The following is an 18,410-nucleotide window of genomic DNA, read 5'->3' on the forward strand; positions in this document are numbered from 1 at the left end:
ATGTTTAATCTTTTTATTTCCTCAGGTTTTGGTTGAGGATTTAAGCCAACACTTGAACACCCTTCATCATTACCGTAACACAGACGATGATGGTTGTCCTCAAGTACCAATTGAGAAGCTGGAGGAGATCAAGAGACGGTTGGCAAACAAAATCTGTTAGGTCCTCCCTGCTGAAAGATCAGCATCCTGGTCACAAGCATAATTAGAATGCTGGTGTCCTTATCAGGCTTTTTAAGTAGCTTAATCTGCTAGACTTCTTAGTCATTCAACTTCTTCAGAAAGACCATGCTGTTTGGTCAGCTTAGCTGGTAAAAAAAACATAGCTAAGTTGGTCTACCTCCTAGACCACTGTAAACCAGTTTGGACAAGAATGTAAATTCATGCAGGTCTTTTCAGCAGGGCTGTTCTTGAGTTTGTTACTTTTTTACAGAAGGCCTCCTCAGATATACAGGTTCCTTACTGCCATGTTCCTCATTCTCTTTCATAGTTTCACCAGTGCCAGAGTGACAGTAAAGTACCATGGCATCAAGCTCCAATACAGGGAGCAGATAAACCATGTTTATGACCTGCTGGGGCATCTAAAGTCTAAGTTGGGCTTGTGGAGAGGGCTTTATGGCTCCCAGGAGTCTGTTCACTCTCTGCTACAGGACTGGCATGTATGTGGCCCTATGCAATGACCTTGTCTAGACAGACTAATATAATATTCAACGTTGTAAGGTTTGTCAGCCGGTCTTTCAATGTGTATATGTCAATTAGGAAACTGTTGACAGGCAAGGCCTGGTATCGATGTTGAAGGAAGCACTTCATAATCTGAAGGACACATCAGTCAGTTACACAAACAAAGCAGCCCTGGGTAAGATTGCATTGTTGGAAGTTCTGTTTAACATTGCCACTCTTTGATTTTATAAAAACAAAGTCAGTGGGATCTTCTTGTGCCTTCTATCCTGCTCTTTTCTTTTTATTTTTTATTTAATCCAGCCGAAGACACTCTTATGGTGAACAGGCAGGTAAAGGAAGTTGAGAATGAGACAGGAGTGTCCACAGAAGCCACAGATGCCGTAAGGGGCACAATAGAGAGTGTGCTGGCCGCATGGGAGTCCTACAAAGACTGCTTGTATCTATTACAGGTCTGGTTGGGGCAGGAAGGCCAATTACAAATTCAAGGGAAAGAGGTACAGCATTTGCCAATGAAAACATTCTCAAAGTCATGCCCTTTTATACAGTGGGTCCAAAACGTAGTTGGACAGTTGAGCCACACTTGCGTAAAAAGTGAATGAATGTCAATGCATTTGATTTATGCAATATCACATGAGCAAGAGTGCTGTTGTGCTGCCTGTCTAATCAGATTGGTGGACTGGAAGTGACTTGTATAAAACAAAATCCAAGTGGTATTTCAATGTTTCAAATGAACACTCAGAGTTGAACACTTTGTTTTCAAAACTTGTCCATAGTTCATATTGTTTATATAATTCATATAAACTGCACCTGTGGTTACTCTGCTAGGACATCTGTGTAAACTTGAGGTGAACTGCCTTCAGACCAGTGTCAAAAATGTACTTTTCCTTTAAGGGGCAATTATTAACCCCGTGGATTTGATTTTTACGTTTCTGAGGGCATTTCTCTCTAAACAAATAAAATTGTCATTATTTTATTCAGATAAACACAATTCATTAGCATAAATTCTCAATCTGAATAATTGGACTGATAATACATGTCCTCCCAATCATAAAATTAACATCAAATCATATTTTATGTGATAATATTTATAACTAGGCTTAAAATAGAAAATTAAGAACTATTTCAGATGTTATAAAAAAAATATATATATATTTTGAATTTCAGGGGCATTTTTGTTTTTGGGGGGCATTTTTGCCCTGAGCCCCCCTTAATTTCTGACCCTGCTTCAGACATCCACTAAAATCCACTGAATGGGACCAGTTGGTTAAAAGTAATTGCAAAAATGGCAAAGAAAAGGGAAGTTAGCAATGCATGTAATTAAATCCATAATTTTTTATTTTCTGTGGCTTAAGTTTCCAAAAACTTGAGGCCATTTTAAATACTCTAGAGAAATACGTTAAAATTAAAGTTAATGGTGTAAGTCATTTTTAAAATTCTAAAGGCAATGTCTTTAGTTAAGGCATGACAGATGTTTGTTTTGCTGTTGCTCTTTGCTGTTTTTGTGGTTGTTTTTTCATTAATTTGTCAGGTGACCTTTTTCATAATGCAGCAGAAGCGTTTGTCTGAGTGGAGTTCACGTCATGCCCAGCTGAATGAGGTGGGAAACTTTCTCATCGAGATGACTGATGCCTCAACCAGCCACTCTCTTAGAGATGAGCTCTGTGGACTCAACATGCAGTGGGCTGACTTCATCAAAAAGACCAAGTTTGTAAGTTTTTAAACACAAGCCCTAGTTATTAGTCAATTATTTCACCATGAGCTTGTTCTGCTGAATGGAATAAGCAGTTTTGACTTTAAAATGCCAAAACCCAGCCTTTTCTGATACTCTCAAAGTTGCCTAACTTGTTAGTAGATCTTTACAGGCTAGTTTTCATTTTATTTGAGTCATTGTCTGACAAGCTGGTACTTTAGACTATTGTGTTTTAAAAACCACTAAAGCATTGCGTTAGATCATATGTACTTACTGTTTTGCTTTGCGTGTACTTTTTGTTCTTTTAGGTCTTTTAACATTCTACACTCTTTTATAGATTGTGATTGTTGTTGTTTAACAATATGATAAGCTCTTCATTGTTAATTATATTAAATGACACGTGTGCTGAATTCTCCTGTTTTCAGACAGTGGCGCCTCAGCCCACTAGTGCAGTCCCATGTGTACAAACTGCTCAGAGCCTGATGCAGGAAGCAGGATGGGTGCTTAGAGAGGCAGTGGGGGTGTTGTCTGGACCTCTACGTGTGTGTAGGAAGAAGCTCCAGGTCTGATTGCATATACCTCCCAGCATTAGAGCTGTAATTTTGTAAAGGTCATACTGTTATACTAGTTTTTCTCGCTTTCTCATTTAAGATGCTTTAAAATGCTTTCTCCTGTCATAGATTAATGTACTGAGAATTACAGTATTATGCAAGTCAGCCATTCGTAATTTGACTTCCTTAAGTGTGTAAACAATGTGACTCTTGAGGAGCTTTCAGAATATTTGCAGTTTTATTAAGTATGCCATCCAGCTGACACAGAAACATTTTCTCAATCAATGGCAAATTTGGGTCGAGACTCTCTGTTTTAGGAGCAATGAGAGACAGGGTCAGGAAATTTGTTTGAAAACAGTCATTATTTACGCAGTTCAGTTTGGTCTGCTAGTGCCACAGAAGTTACACAATTGAGCTTTAACTTGTTCTTGGTCTCTTTTCTTGCATCTTTCTTGTCTGTTTATCACATTCATATTCTTTTTGCATATTCACTCTTGTCTTGGTCATTTATGCTTGTCTTTTTCTCCCCACATTCAGAACATCATTAAGAAGATATCAGAGTTGGATTTGGACACTTTATCTCCATCACCAGACTGCAAGGAAGAAACTCTCCAGAAACTCAGACATACTTTACCAGAGGTGATGTAATCTCCTTTCTGGTAAACTAAATTGGACGTATTCTGGACGCATAGTCGGTTAAAAGTCTGTTCAGGCTGAACTGGCCTATTCTGTCTCATTCTTTCTTGGTAGATGTTCGAGACTCTGAGCAGTGTGGACAAGTCATGTGAGGGCCTCCAGAGAGCGGCATCCTTGCTAGAGGGAAGAGTGGCCGAGCTTGAAAACTGGATCACGGAAGCCCAAGAGGTCTGCCAGCATCTTAAAGAATGTCAGCATAGGGGCCACCGGGGACCACATCCCAGGGCCAAAGTGAGCAGAATCAGCATAGTTTCGAGTCTTGATGTTGTTTGATAGATTCAAACAAAGCCTTCACATTGTCATCCCTTAATGATTCCCATTACAGGCGCTGATCTCGCGAGGTCTAGATTTAGAAGGACAGGTGGTGACAGAAAGTGAGGACCTGCAGACTTTGGTGGCATCAGTGCAAAAGACCCCCTCTCTGCCAAACTACAGCACATTAGTCCTACAAGACAGAATGAAACGGACTGTCTTTCAGTGTCAGGTGCCTGATTACATCATTTCACTGTATCAGTCATAAGAGTTTTCAAATCACTATGTTGTTACTCCATGTCTTCTTTCATATGTTCTCAGGAGGCTATTGAGATGCTCAGTTGTCAGGGAGTAAAGAGAGAAGGACAGCCTGATGGTGCACAGACCTCTCCTAAGGTTATTGTGCGAGCATATTCTCAACATGAGACCCATACTCAAACCTTTCAACAACACCAAGCTCAGTTGTTCCCTAGAAGCACCAAACTTCCTCTAGAAAGCCCAATAGAGCCTCAGAACCAAGAAGACCATTCTTCTCACCTGCAGGCACAACTGGGAGCCAACAGTTGCATGGAAGGCCAAGTGTTACCTCTCACACACCCTGAGTTTCATGATAAAATGCCCAAATATCACAAGATAAGTGTATGCCATGTACAGCAAATTGAGCTCAAACAGCCATTGCTGTCAGCTGTTGTTGGTAGGATGACCCAAATGAAACCACAGACTGAAGTTCAGGTTATCTCTGTAGACTCCAGCCAAACCAGTAGCTTTGGACCATCAGACCCTCTACACTCTCCATCCTTACCTTCATTTAGCCTAAGCACTTTGCAAACATCTTTTACAGTGACTGAACCTGGAATGCCAGTTGAACAACACCTTGGTACACCACCAAAATCACAACCTCAAACGTCATTGGCCACCCTACATAAAAGGCAAAGGGTTCTCCCCAAGAGTCAAATCTTTCCACAGCTACACGAGCCATTACAAACCCAAGAACCCAGAAAACATCAAAAGATGGAAAAGCACCTACAAACACAAAGAGACTCACCTCTTCAGAAACCAATCCTTGGATTATCTGACAGTCTGCCAAAAGACCCATCTCCAAAACCCTCATCAATCTGCACAAAACAAAAAAAGAAAGGCCAAAGCAAGGCTCCAACTGTTCCTCATGTCCCAGCACGGAATGAGGTGTATGCCAGAGCTCAAGCTTTGGCCAAAAGCAGACTGGAAAAAGCCAAACAGCACCTGCAGGACCACATACAGGATGTGATCACTGTGTTCAGTAACAAGCAACCCAGGAAAAAACAGGTGAGACCATTATAAAAGCTGGTGATTTTCAATACAATAACTTATTTGCAATCCAATAGTGGTTTAAGAAGTTTAAGGTGCAAGAAAACATCTACGAACATTGGTCTGGCCAACATTGCCCTGGTCTCATTGATTGTAGCTACTCTGAAAGTAGCTTTTGGAGAAGTCACATACTTTTCCATCCTGCACTGTGAATGTTTACACGATGTGTTTAATAAAGACATGAAAAGTATAATTGTGCATTATGTTTGTCTTTTGGTGAGACTTAGTTGAAGATCAGATCAAATTTTATGACCCATCTGTGCAGAAATCCAGTAAAATACAATGGGGTCACATACTGCACTTTTCCATGCAACTGTAAGCTATTAATGACAACTGTTATGTTGTTGATTTTGTTGATTGCAACTTGTAGATGTTTTTGTTCTGTAGGCAGCATCACAGCTTCTCAGGCCTGCTGTGTTGGAGGACTTCCTAGAAGCTGTGAAGGGAGTGGGGGCCTTCTGCTCTGATGCCCAGCTTGGAGATATGGACCTCTTCTGTCAGTTTGCCAGGGTCCAGTGGGAGGTGAGAGAGAGAGAGAACATGGTCTGTTTTTTAATTTTCAGTATGCTGCTCAGGACAGACATTAACACAAACCAGAGCACCACTGCATTCCCTTAAGAAATTGTATTCTAGTAGATCAATAGATTGTTGTGATTGGTTTCGGCTGTGTTTGCAATTTTCTTAAGTTTGTGTTGCAATCACATTCTTGAAAAATTGTAAGGGACATTTAGATTTTTACAAAGACATTGAGCCATTTTATGTGTGTAAATATCAAATGGTTTAATTAAATATACATCTTGATATGCCCAAACCTGGTCATGTATATTTGTAGTTAAGAATGCTTGCTTCTGTGCAACAGCTGAAATTGTTTAGGGATATTAGCACAGTCTTACAGCGATTCTATCTGTTGTTCAGTATGTTAATGCAGAGACAGCAGGCTTTATTTGTCTGATTTTAGGAGTTCAGTAGGGTTGGCTAAAAAAAATACATTTTCAGATTAATCACAGTCTTCATTTTAACACGATATCGATTCTCAATGTCACAAGATCTATCATTTACTCTGTGCGAGAAGAGCTTTCTGCTTGATCGCAAGACAAACACTGGTTGATCACGTTACCGTAAATGGTAAAATACACTTCACAATTACATAAAAGTGCCCATCTTAGTGAGACATTAATGTAAACAAAGCCAGATACTTACCGTATGTCTAAAGTGAAAGTAAATTACGGGACAAAATATTTGTATCAAAATATCGGACTTGAAGTGTAAATGCAGTCTACTAGACCTGCCGCTCTCTAGTATGTCGTTAATATTAATAAACAAAACAAGAACACCACTCACTGCACTTGGCTGGATAACTTAAGTAGCTTTAAGATGTATTAATGTATTATAATTATACAGTGAAATAAGTAATTTTATGTTAATTTTCATTACTTTTTCAATTTCTGAATGTTTGCTTAATTTTTCTTAATTTGGATCATTGTTGTATTGCTGTTTTTGTTCTATTTCTTGTAATTAGTTTGCTTATTTTTTTACTGACTGTTATAACTTGAAACTTAGTTAGGATTTGTATAGCTAGTATTTTCTTGTGGTATCAAAATTGGTATTGAGAATCGTGAAATTGACTTCATATGTACAGTAAGCAATATTAACATTATGACTGAAATACACCCAAATTGAATTGGGTATATACACAAAATGTACCCAAAATAATCAATCAAATTGAAATTGAATCGAACTGAGAGCTTGTGAATCGAATCACAATTTGTTTTATCGATATCCAGCCCTAGTAGGCAACCTGTAATCCTGCCTGTTTCAAAATGTTAAATTAAAACTAACAGCTTTATGTCTCGCAGTGTGTGTGCAGTCTGATATTTAAATCTGTGTGCCTCTGCATCTGAACATAACTGCATTAAGTGCACATTAGTCCTGCTTCTGGAAGTTTTGCTCAGTACTGATACACTTTTATACAGTACATGGAATCCCTGTCAATTAATGATAGTCTCTAAAAGTTATTGATCTTCAATAGTTTAATTGTTCGCTAGTTGATTTTAGAATGGTTAAATCATCTGAGATTGATTTGTTCTTATAGGGGTCGTTTATTGACTATGCATGTTTGGGCAGACTAATATTGGCACTTACATATTTGCCTTGCAGCTATATATTCACATGTTGCGAGCTTTGCTCTCTAATCACAGGCAGTTAGCCATGTCTCATTACCCTTAATAGGGTATTAAAAAATTTTACCACCGTAAAATAGCCGGGGGACTATTACCCTTATAAAAGTAGCATAAGTGTTGATATTCAGTGGTGGATATTCACTAACCACAATTGTATTAAAATATTTCAATATTTGGTTTAAATACCTATTTTTCCTCATTCCATCTGTTAAAAACACACACACACACACACACACAAAAAAACATTTCATCTGTATTAGTGAAGAGCTTGGAGGCAGTTTGTTTGCTGATGGTTTCTTGTTGAAACCCTCAGGAAAGTGCAACAGCAGTTGAACATTCAGGGTGTCTGGAAGCCTTGAAAACAATTAATGAGAGTCTGCAGCACAAAGAGAGTTTTCTTCTTGCCACCACCCACCTGATGATGGACACAGAGAGGGTGGAGACCGTTCAGCACCACACAGACTCGACAGGTGACTTAACACCATGCCAGGACAAGTAAGAAACGGATGGCGCATTTTGGCTTTCTATAAAGAAAAGATGGTAACTCTTTACAATAAGGCTGTATATGTTAACACTAGGTAGCACAATAGTAAACATAAACTAGCAACAAATAAAACAACATTTATTAAGCTTGTTAAATGTTAATTTCTATGTATACTAATTTATTTTTATCATTAAAAGTTGTATACATTCAAATTAGTGCATTATGAACATGAACTTACAATGAACAATAGTACATTAACAAAGCAAATCTTTCTCATGATACATAATGCATTAACTATCAATAGTGTTTGTTTTTCTTCATGATAAACTCATTGTAGAGTGTTACTGAAAATATCTGTGTGTGTATCTCTGAAATGTTCCATTTTATAATATATTTTCAAGTATATGCTTGGCTAAAACTCAGCTAGGTGGTGCCTTATGTATTTGCGTGTTTGTGTGCATGTGCGCACGTGTGTGTGTTCTCAGCAGGGGTGGAGCAGTCAAGGGTTGCATCCTGCTGACAGAGACTGGACAACTAGATGACCAACCATTAAGCCCTAACCACTCACAGGTACATGTGCTCATGTGTTACATGTGTGACACTGTGTTTCTACATCTATACAGTATATTACCTGTGCAGTATTTTTTTACCAGTTGCTCACACTAACATATAGCCTGCATGACTTTATCCTAACAGGAACGTGTGTGTCTGTGGGCTTTCAATTTGCCTGATGATAACATGACACGTTTTGGTGACGTGGCCAAGTGTTGTGCTTGTAGTCAAACACAGAGATTAACCTTGTGAGGATTTCACAGCTCTCATTGGCTGTTGTTGACCTTAAGCACATGGACAGCTCAAAGGAGTTAATCTCCTGAAATTGGCTAGGGCTGCTGAGGAGTGTGTTCGGACGGTCTGGGGTCCTTCACCTCACTCGTAATAACGGCAGGTTTGGTCTCTCTCTCTCTCTCACTCACTCATAGGCCATTGTCCAGACCAACACTGTGGAGATGAAACGGATACCCGAGAAGACCATCATCAACCCCTGCTCCGCACAGGAAGTAAAAGTTACTCCACAGGAACCTCAGAGCAGGTAAACTGTATTTTGCCGTTCATGTGCGAGTCACTGCCTTTAGATTTTAGATTTAGAAAAAGTTTATATATTTTCCTATTTTGGCAATATTATCTCAGGAAGTTAGCTGATTTTATGAAGTTAAATGGCACACCTAAAAATTAATATTAAGGCCTTTATACTGTGTGGTCCAAAAGGCTGAGACCACACTGAAAACATGGGATTCTAAATCCAATTAAAACCAGTAAAAGAGATGCTATGATGTAAAATGGAAAATAAATATTGAAGATTGTGCAGTATTTTTAGGTCACTAATGAAAAAAGCTAATTTGTGACATCAACCATGTTATTTACTTTGTAATTTATATATGGTCAGATTTCCTTGCTTCCACTGAAGCACACAAGCTGCTCTTTGAAAGATTCTCAAATCAGGCTTTGAAACAAATTGTGAGGTTCATGCCATCTCGAGTTCATTAAAGCAAAAGGGGGGCATACCAATATTAAGCAATTCTGAAATTCATGTTAGTTTGAGTGCAGAATTTGCTATGCTAATAATGTAATTTGTAATGTTAGGGTTAGGTTAGCCCAACCTAACCCTAACCCTTTCATTACAAATACAATTTTTAGCATTATATGTACTAACCCTCTCTTTGAATCAGGGGATATGCAGGTTTGGGGGGGGGGGGGTCGTCTTAAAATGAGTGGGCCTATAAGGCAGATTTAAAATGAGAGTGATATTAGGCTACACAAAATTTTTCTTTGTAATTGGGTGGGTATGAGTAACAACCATGTGGGCCTGGGCCCACCTGTAGTTACGTGCCTGCTTTGAGGTGATTGCATATATTATGGTTGGGACTGAACCAGTGCTCTCCTATAACTCTCCAATAACACCAATATTATTTTTTACATTGCTCAGAGTGAAGTCCCTTGAAACTGCAGTAGTGCTGCTGGAGTCAGCTGACAGTCAGATTAGACTGATCTCAGATCAGCTGAAACAAATCAATAAGAATCCTGTGAATATTAGAAACTTTACTCTTGCTGATGCCAAAACTCTACATGAAGACCTAAAGGTACAACATCCAAATTCATCTACATGCCAGTAAATCTTATATAAATGTTTTTAGGCTCATGAACTAGCAACTAGCAATTTGCAATTACTTGCTTTTAACAATGCATACCTTCATCACTAAAAGACATTTTCAACATATCCCTTTCATATCATTTTGTCTTTTTGCTATATTGTCTGGATTTCATGGTTTTCCTGGGGCAATCCTGTATTTTACACCCTTTCACATGCCGAGATTTAATTGAAATCCTGTGTTATAGAAAATCTACTACTCTAACATTTTGAACGTGTCATTTTAAAATGCAGGACGATTTCCAAATAAGTAAAAATTGATATGTGAAATAGTTCAGGGTTCCCACTGTCACGGAAAACCTGGATATATCAGGACATTTTAATATGACGTGAATTCCAGGTCTGAAAAAGTAATGGAAATCAATAAAATCTTAAAGTCTGGAAAAAAGTCATTGAAATTTCTATAGTCAATTATTTCTAGAATTGCTCCGCTCTTTAAGATTGCATTGGCTAGAAATGGCTATTTCTGATAGAATCTTTTTTTTTAAATGATTTTTTTATTTATTTATTTTTAAATCCAATAATCATGAATGACTGGAAAGTTGATGGAAAAGTCATGGAAATTCATTGGTCAAAAATTGTGGGAACCCTGGTTCTAAAACTTTTCTGGGAAAGAAGGACACTAGTTAGCCCTACTTTTTAATGTTGTGATTTTTGCTTCCCCATAAGCCAGGAAAACATGCAATCAGATCTGTATTAAATAAGTATGATACACTTTGCATGAACTGATGCACTTTGCATGTTCAAACTCATTTTACAATCCTACCTTTCTGTTCTTTGTCCAGCATCTACATGAAAGTATCGAGAAAGAGCTGTTTCTCCTCAATCAGAGTGAAAGTTTAATTAGTGACCCTGCTGATCTGAGTCACATTGAGCTCCAAGCTTTCCCTCTGCAGCAAACTCTCCACAGCCACACAAAATGCTTGGAGGAGCTTAGGCAACGTCTGAGAAAGACTGAGTCATCCCTTGTGGCCCTTGGGAAGTTCCTATCCCATCTCCAGCAGGCAAATGAAGACCTCTCTGCAGCTCAGAGCACCTCAGCCTCTGCACAAGACTGCAGCTCCAGATTGCCTTCCTTTCGGCAAAGTTTTCAACAGGCCAGAGAGGAATCAGTTCGGCTGGATCGAGCAATGGATGATGCCGGCATGAGGATAGCTCTTGATGACAAACTAGGCAGCTGTCATGAGATGGTGTCAGCTATGGCTTTGCTTGCTAAAGAGGTAGAGGCCAGACTGGCTCCAGGGCCGAGGCGAGCTGAAAGAGGTGGGAAAGGAAGAGATCAGGGAGAACAGAAGGAGAGAGCATTTGGTAGAAAGAAGATGACCTTGCAGGTCACACTAAAAGAGGTGCTGGTGGCACTGGAAAGACACGGGCTGAAGGAGCCCACACTTCCGGCACTACAACACAGGTAAATGTAAATGTTTTATTTGTTTAACAGAATTGAATAAAGATCAAAATTGGGGGCCTGGGTAGCTCAGTGGTAAAGACGCTGGCTACCACCCCTGGAGTTCATTAGTTCGCTATAGTAATCCCAGGGCGTGCTGAGTGACTCCAGCCAGGTCTCCTAAGCTACCAAATTGGCCCGGTTGCTAGGGAGGGTAGAGTCACATGGGGTAACCTCCTCGTGGTCGCTATAATGTGGTGCGTTCTCGGTGGAGCGAGTGGTGAGTTGAGTGTGGATGCCATGGTGGATTGCGTGAAGCCTCCACACGCGCTATGTCTTCTTGGCAACGCGCTCCACAAGCCACGTGATAAGATGCGCGGGTTGATGGTCTCAGACGTGGAGGCAGCTGGGGTTCGTCCTCCGCCACCCGGATTGAGGCAAATCACTACGCGACCACGAGGACTTAAAAGCGCATTGGGAATTGGGCATTCCAAATTGGGTGAAAAGGGGGAAAAATCCAAAAAACTCCAAATAAAATAAAGATCAAAATCGTATTTGATCAGTTTTACATTAGTACCCATGGTTGAATGTCTTTCTTTTTTACTCTTTGTCACTAGGTTTCGTTTCCTAACAGACATGGAGAGTAAACTGGTTGCACTACGCTCCGAAATTAGGGATCTACGAGATACACATGCACAGACAAATGCCTCAGACACGGGCCTCAGCGAGCTGCAGACACAGTGGGAAGATGCCCATAGAGCAATTACGGAGAGGTAAGTCAACTGAATGCATTGGAAAATTGGAGTAATTTTGTTTTTTGCTAACTACTTTTATTTTGAGTTTTTTTTTTTTTTTACTTGGTGACAACATTATCCTTCTATCCCACATTATCCCCAGCCTCAGTTAGCGGTTCCTGGTTTGAGACCAGCAGTTTTAAGAGCTAGTGTCGAAGCATTTTTTGGCACCAGCACTCTGTCGGTGGAAAAGGGGCACGTGAAATGCCATTACACTGGAAACCTGCAGAACTTGTCTTCTGACAGCATATATTATATATGGCAAATAGAGACGTTTAATCCATGTCTCTATTACAGTCGTGAGCAGTGTGCCTCTTTGACCGAATTACTGAAGAAGTTCCAAAGCTGTCGAAATCGCTTGGGCAGTACTTTGCACAGAGCTGAGCAGACCACCACTGATCAGGCCTCCTACATGAGCATAGATAACCTACATCTACTGATCAATAAGGTATGTTATTCTTCAAGTGCAGAAAATTCTGCCATCTTCAGGACTTCCACTGATGCTCTCTAGATGGCAGTATATACTGCATAATATGGGGTATAATAAAATAAACACAGATGGATTTAGACAAAGTTGTAGTGATTAGTAGCGAATAAATGTATGACTATTTACTGTACATTTTGTGCATGTGCCCAGGTGACCAGTATAAAGTCAGAGCTTAATGGTCTTGGGGATGGGGTGGAGGAATTCAGAGCTGTGTGCAGACAGCTCCAGTCTCTCATGAGAAGGATCCCAGACTGTGCAGATGTACCGTTTGAGAGTGAGTCTGATGGTCTCATGGATCGCTGGCTTGATGTATGTATACCTTCAGTAGCGCCATTGTATTTGTAATCACCCGATTCGATTTATAATTTTAATGCTATCAAATCACATTCATGTGTGTTCTGCTAAAGTATCAAATGACTCATACAGAATTGCTTGTATTGCTCAGTCACAAACTTCTTTTGTATTATGTGATTGGCTTTCTTCTTTCGGCTGCTCCCGTTAGGGGTCGCCACAGCGGACCATCCGTGATCCGCATATTTGACTTGGCACAGGTTTTATGTTATTGGCATTAACTTGCCAAAAATGTTCTTCCAGGTCACTGAGAAGACCGACTGTCATATAGATAACCTTCAAGCTGGTTTTTCTCTTTGGAAAAATCTCCTCCTATTGGCTGGAGAGGTGGAGGGATGGACCGCCCAAAAGCTGATGACGCTTGCTCAGACACAACCCTTTCGGACTGAGCAGGACGTGTCTGCCATGCAGGTAAAAACTGTGTCAGCTGGCAAACAATTTTAGATACAGTTGTCAAATAAACCCACTAATAATCTCACAGACCAATGTGAAGTATACAGATGATATCTAAGTTTTGCAGTTTACATGAGTCGACTCCATCATAACTAATACACAATAAGTATCATGTTTACTTCTAGCAGGCCAATAAGCAAACATTTATGGAAATTTTGCAGATACATGATTTTGCTATGATTTAAGTGACTATTTATGACATCATCATTGATGATCTCCACAAAAATTGTGAAGTATTAGATCAAAACTGGTTTTGGTTATTGTAGATCCTGGGAAATAAGTAATGTTGGAAAACATGCTCAAGTCAAAGCTGACAGCATCTGTGTGGAATGTAATGCTTTTGAGCAGGATGAGCTAGGGGTTCAAGAAGAGAACATTGAACATTTCCATCGCAGATCTTCAGAGATCCAGGAGCTGCTGCAGAGTCGAGAGTTCCCACTGGAGCTGCAGGTGATGCTCCGAGACTTCAGAAACATACACTCACCGAGCACTTTATTAGGAATACTATGGTCCTAATAAAGTGCCCAACATAGTCTTCTGCTGTTGTAGCCCATCCGCCTCAACATTCGATGTGTTGTGCATTCTGAGATGCTATTCTGCTCACTACAATTGTACAGAGGGGTTATCTGAGTTACCGTAGCCTTTCTGTCAGCTCGAACCAGTCTGTCCATTCTCCATTGACCTCTCTCATCAACAAGGCATTTACATCCGCAGAACTGCCACTCACTGGATGTTTTTTGTTTTTGGCACCATTCTGAGTAAACTCTAGAGATTGTTGTGTGTGAAAATCCTAGGAGATCAGCAGTTACAGAAATACTCAAACCAGCCTGTCTGGCACCAACAATCATGGTCGAAATCAATGAGATCACATTTTTTCCCATTCTGATGGTTCATGTGAATATTATTTGAGGCTCCTGACCCATATATGCATGATTTTATGTACTGCACTTCTGTCACACAATTTGCTGATTAGATAATCACATGAATAAGTAGGTGTAGAGGTGTTCCTAAAAAAGTGCTCTGTGAGTGTAATATATTTTGTTTTTTCATGTGCAGATTTAATTACAGCATTACATTACTGGATTAGATTACCAACCTAGCTAATTTACCACTAGGCTATACCACCCTGTGGTCTTATGAAAATTTAGTCTCTCAAACGACTCTTATTCCTCTGATTCAGACACATGTGCCACTCTTCATATTCCAATAAATTAATTTGTGTTCATTTATAAAGGTTATTGAAAGCCAGCTAAGGAAGAGAATGGCAGAGCTGAAGGATCTCTTTTCAGAGACCAGCGATGTCTTCACACAGCTGGTAGCTGCCAAAGCGCAGGTGGCGTCTGAGATAGCAGAGCATCAATTCTCCATCCACACCATCACAGATGCTCTGAGCACACTGACTGCATCTGAAAGCCCACAGGTCCTTAACAGAATCCAGGTGAACATGTTGCCATTACGACAAGTTCACATGTTTTGTGACTTTAAGTCCATATCCTTTAGCTTTGAGGCAATCTGCATGCTAGTAAACTTCTAAAAGTTGACAAAATTAAATTTTAGCAGATTTAAACATTTGAATTGTACAGTTTTTCCTCTTTCTAGAAAACCAAAAATATTAATGACTCATTTTTCTCTCACAAAATTGTCCATTAAAATGCTCTCCAGAATTAGAATCCATGCTCCCCCTACACCATCTATTTCTGACTATTAGTAACGAGTAGCAAATAATGATTCATTGCTGTGACGTAAACAAAATACTATTGGCTATAGTATTTGCCCTCTGATATGTCCCGACCAAACTTTCAATGTGTAAACATGTGAAAGGACTTGTTAAATTATTTCATGGGGTCTTTAAAATGTTATTATGGTGAAATAAAATTTTTGGCCCATTTTACTGTACATGCGTCTTACACAGTAGTTCACTAGTCATCTATCTCGCAAAAAACATGATGCTCATGTGGTACTTCAAGTCATTCAAACCTTCATGTAACCTTGTTGACTGACAGTTCCTATCAGAGCAGCTGCAAGCGGAGGCAGAACAGAGTGAGGCTTTGCTGCAGCAGATAGGTTTTCTAGCCAGCATTGCTGGTACAGAAAACCTACATGCGCTGGCTGAAGATGGAGCTCGACTTCAAGAAAGCATCTGCACAGCCAGAGAGCTGAGCATAGAAAAAAGAGAGCAGGCAATGAACCCCAGCAACCCTGAAAATCCCCAGATGGTCCAAGACCCAAAACACATCAAGCCCTGGATTAATAAAACACAAGATCATCAACCAAAAGACACTCATCTTGCGGCTACTATGTGTCCTCAAACACAATCTTTGTCTAATGGCAAAAAAGAGGAACAGTCCCTCAGAGACAAGACACAAAATGCTCTTTTAGCTGATTTTAGGGACTTCAAGCAGCAGGCCTACACCTGGGCAAGAGAACTACAACATATGGGTAATCTACAGGTTTCTGTAGAAAAGGGCAGCCTGGCTACACTCGAGGAGAGACACGGAGCAGTACAGGTAAAATTATTGTCTTGGTCCTGTTTGTTATTTAAGGACCAGTGTCCTTGAAGTGCCTTGAACTGGAATATGAAGTGGAGTTTTCGGAAATCTTTTTTTAGTTTTGAGGTCTAGAATGAATATGTTTCTTTGTAACTAGTTATAAGTGTTATGCATTCTAAAATGACATAACAGCAATCTAAAATTCCACTTCAGTCCATCATGTATTAAAAAAACATCTGATGCACTGAAGTAAATTAATGTGTAAACAGCACTGAATAAGAGGAGAAGTTTTTTTGCTATTGTTTGTGAGGCCATGCAAAAAGGAACTAAACAATTGTTTTGGCGAGGTTAGAAATCTCTTTATGCTTTTATGTGTCTGTAAATGACAGCAACAACATGTGGCCTGATAACTCTGAAAATACAATTTTCTTCCTTTTGTGGTGATGTTTCAGTATTGAATGTTTTACTTTGCATTCTTATGTAGATTTACCATAATTGGAAACCCTTGTAATCTGATACAATAATAGTTCGTTGAAGTCCTGTAATCTAGCATGTTGTTTGTTTTAGGCTGTAATAAATCTAAAGCCTGAAGCAGACAGCAGGCTACAGAACCTAAAGGTGAAAGGTCAGAGACTCCTCCAAGCACAAGCTCTAGAGGACAGAGACAGACAGGAAGTCACTTACACCCTTGGGATTTTAGAGAAACAGTGGGAAACTCTTTTGAAATCTGCAGACAGACAGCACAGGTACATGTCTACACATCTTGCACAGTTCTTTAGGCAGAATGTGAGCTTCAGTCACCATTCATATGAAAAAAAAAAAGTAAATGGTGACTAAGGCTAAAATGCCTAATGTCCCATGGAAGAAAGGTCAAACAGGTTTAGAGCAACATTTTTGGGTGAAAAAATCTTTAAAATGAGATACTTATTTACATTTTATGACTAGCAAATGTGAAATATACTGTAAACTGAAAATTGTAACATTCAGAATTTGAGACTGAGATAATTTAAGACTTTGTTACTCTTTAAATGTAATGACATAGACCAGGGGTTTTCAAACTTTGCAGACCCAGGGACTACCCCACTCGGACACTCAAAAAGCAATTTTCTTTGTAATTTTCTGTAACACTTTAACTTTCATTGGATCCCTGATTGAAAGGTTTAGAGAAAGGCCATCTTCTAAGTGCTTTCACTTCCATTATTGGCATTAGATTTGGTATAAGCACTTAAATGCAGTGTTTTTTTAAAGGAATAGTTCACCCAAAATCATCCAAGATGTGTGTGACTTTCTTTCTTCTGCAGAACATGCACACAAAAACAAAGATTTTTAGAAGAATATCTCAGCTCTGTTGGTCCATTCAATGCAAGTGAATGGGTACCAAAATTTCAAAGCTCCAAAAGTGCATAAAGGCAGCATAAAAGTAATCCATGCGACTCCAGTGTTTAAATCCATATCTTTAATAGCAAAATGATAGGTATGATATGATATTCTTGTTTTAGTTTTGGTGATTCAAATTTTTCTTACATATCGCCACCTACAGGGCAAGGAGGAGAATTTATAGTAAAAAAGGACTTAAATATTGATCTGTTTCTCATCCAAACTTGTCATATTGCCTCTGAAAACATGGGTTTAACCACTGGAGTCGAATTGATGACTTTTTTGCTGCCTTTATGTGCTTTTTTGAGCTTCAAAGTGTTGGTACCCATTCACTTGCATTGTATGGACCTACAGAGCTGAAATATACTTCTAAAAAAAATGTGTTTGTGTTTAGCAGAAGAAAGAAAACCATACACATCTGGAATGGCATGAAGATCAGTAAATAATTTTTGGGTGAGCTGTCCCTTTAAGAGTTGTATAATGAACTATGCCATCTAAACAATACAATCTCTAGATATCACAAGCTAGCGCTGATGTTCTATTCCATGTGTTTTCATCCTTTTTGTTTCATTATGTTCATGTTTTAGATCCCTGCAGAATGATAAGGAGCTCTACTCCTGTCAGTGCCAGATGCAGCAGGCCGCGAGCAAGTTGCAGGATTTGCAGGTGCTGGCGGCAGAACTGCCAATGCTGTTCCCGTGGCCTGGCCTGGCTAAGAGGCGTATGGCCCTCGAGCAGACCCGAGACCTTCTGTTGAAAGCACATGAACTGGGCCCTGCCCTCTCTGCACAGAGAGCCCAATACAAGGATCTGGCCACATACAACCCCAGCTGGACTGATCCATCCTGGAGCACCTTAGAACACAATGCTTCCTGTCTTGTCAAATATCTTAATGTGAGTAACTTGAGAACCAAAAGGTCTTAAAGTGTAAAATGTTTTTCAATACTTTGTTTCAAAGGTCATTGTGTAGTTGAACATTGTGCAGTGTAAT

At 39.5% G+C, this 18,410-nt stretch overlaps 1 protein-coding gene across 1 annotated transcript in view; it reads left to right on the forward strand.

The window, feature by feature from the left end:
* LOC127415985 (nesprin-2-like) overlaps positions 1 to 18,410 on the forward strand; it is a 119,787-nt gene that overhangs the window by 17,301 nt on the left and 84,076 nt on the right. The window contains 25 exon segments of the mRNA XM_051655070.1: positions 26 to 138; positions 488 to 656; positions 757 to 853; positions 979 to 1,172; positions 2,228 to 2,386; positions 2,794 to 2,931; positions 3,457 to 3,558; positions 3,670 to 3,846; positions 3,941 to 4,099; positions 4,189 to 5,172; positions 5,602 to 5,736; positions 7,708 to 7,889; positions 8,367 to 8,448; positions 8,859 to 8,968; positions 9,863 to 10,016; positions 10,870 to 11,492; positions 12,086 to 12,241; positions 12,560 to 12,710; positions 12,900 to 13,058; positions 13,344 to 13,511; positions 13,902 to 14,003; positions 14,788 to 14,991; positions 15,557 to 16,060; positions 16,610 to 16,788; positions 18,007 to 18,313. Of these exon segments, the coding sequence (XP_051511030.1) occupies positions 26 to 138; positions 488 to 656; positions 757 to 853; positions 979 to 1,172; positions 2,228 to 2,386; positions 2,794 to 2,931; positions 3,457 to 3,558; positions 3,670 to 3,846; positions 3,941 to 4,099; positions 4,189 to 5,172; positions 5,602 to 5,736; positions 7,708 to 7,889; positions 8,367 to 8,448; positions 8,859 to 8,968; positions 9,863 to 10,016; positions 10,870 to 11,492; positions 12,086 to 12,241; positions 12,560 to 12,710; positions 12,900 to 13,058; positions 13,344 to 13,511; positions 13,902 to 14,003; positions 14,788 to 14,991; positions 15,557 to 16,060; positions 16,610 to 16,788; positions 18,007 to 18,313 (5,508 nt within the window).

The sequence above is a fragment of the Myxocyprinus asiaticus genome, chromosome 25 (genome assembly GCF_019703515.2).
Source record: "Myxocyprinus asiaticus isolate MX2 ecotype Aquarium Trade chromosome 25, UBuf_Myxa_2, whole genome shotgun sequence".
Taxonomy (NCBI): domain Eukaryota; kingdom Metazoa; phylum Chordata; class Actinopteri; order Cypriniformes; family Catostomidae; genus Myxocyprinus; species Myxocyprinus asiaticus.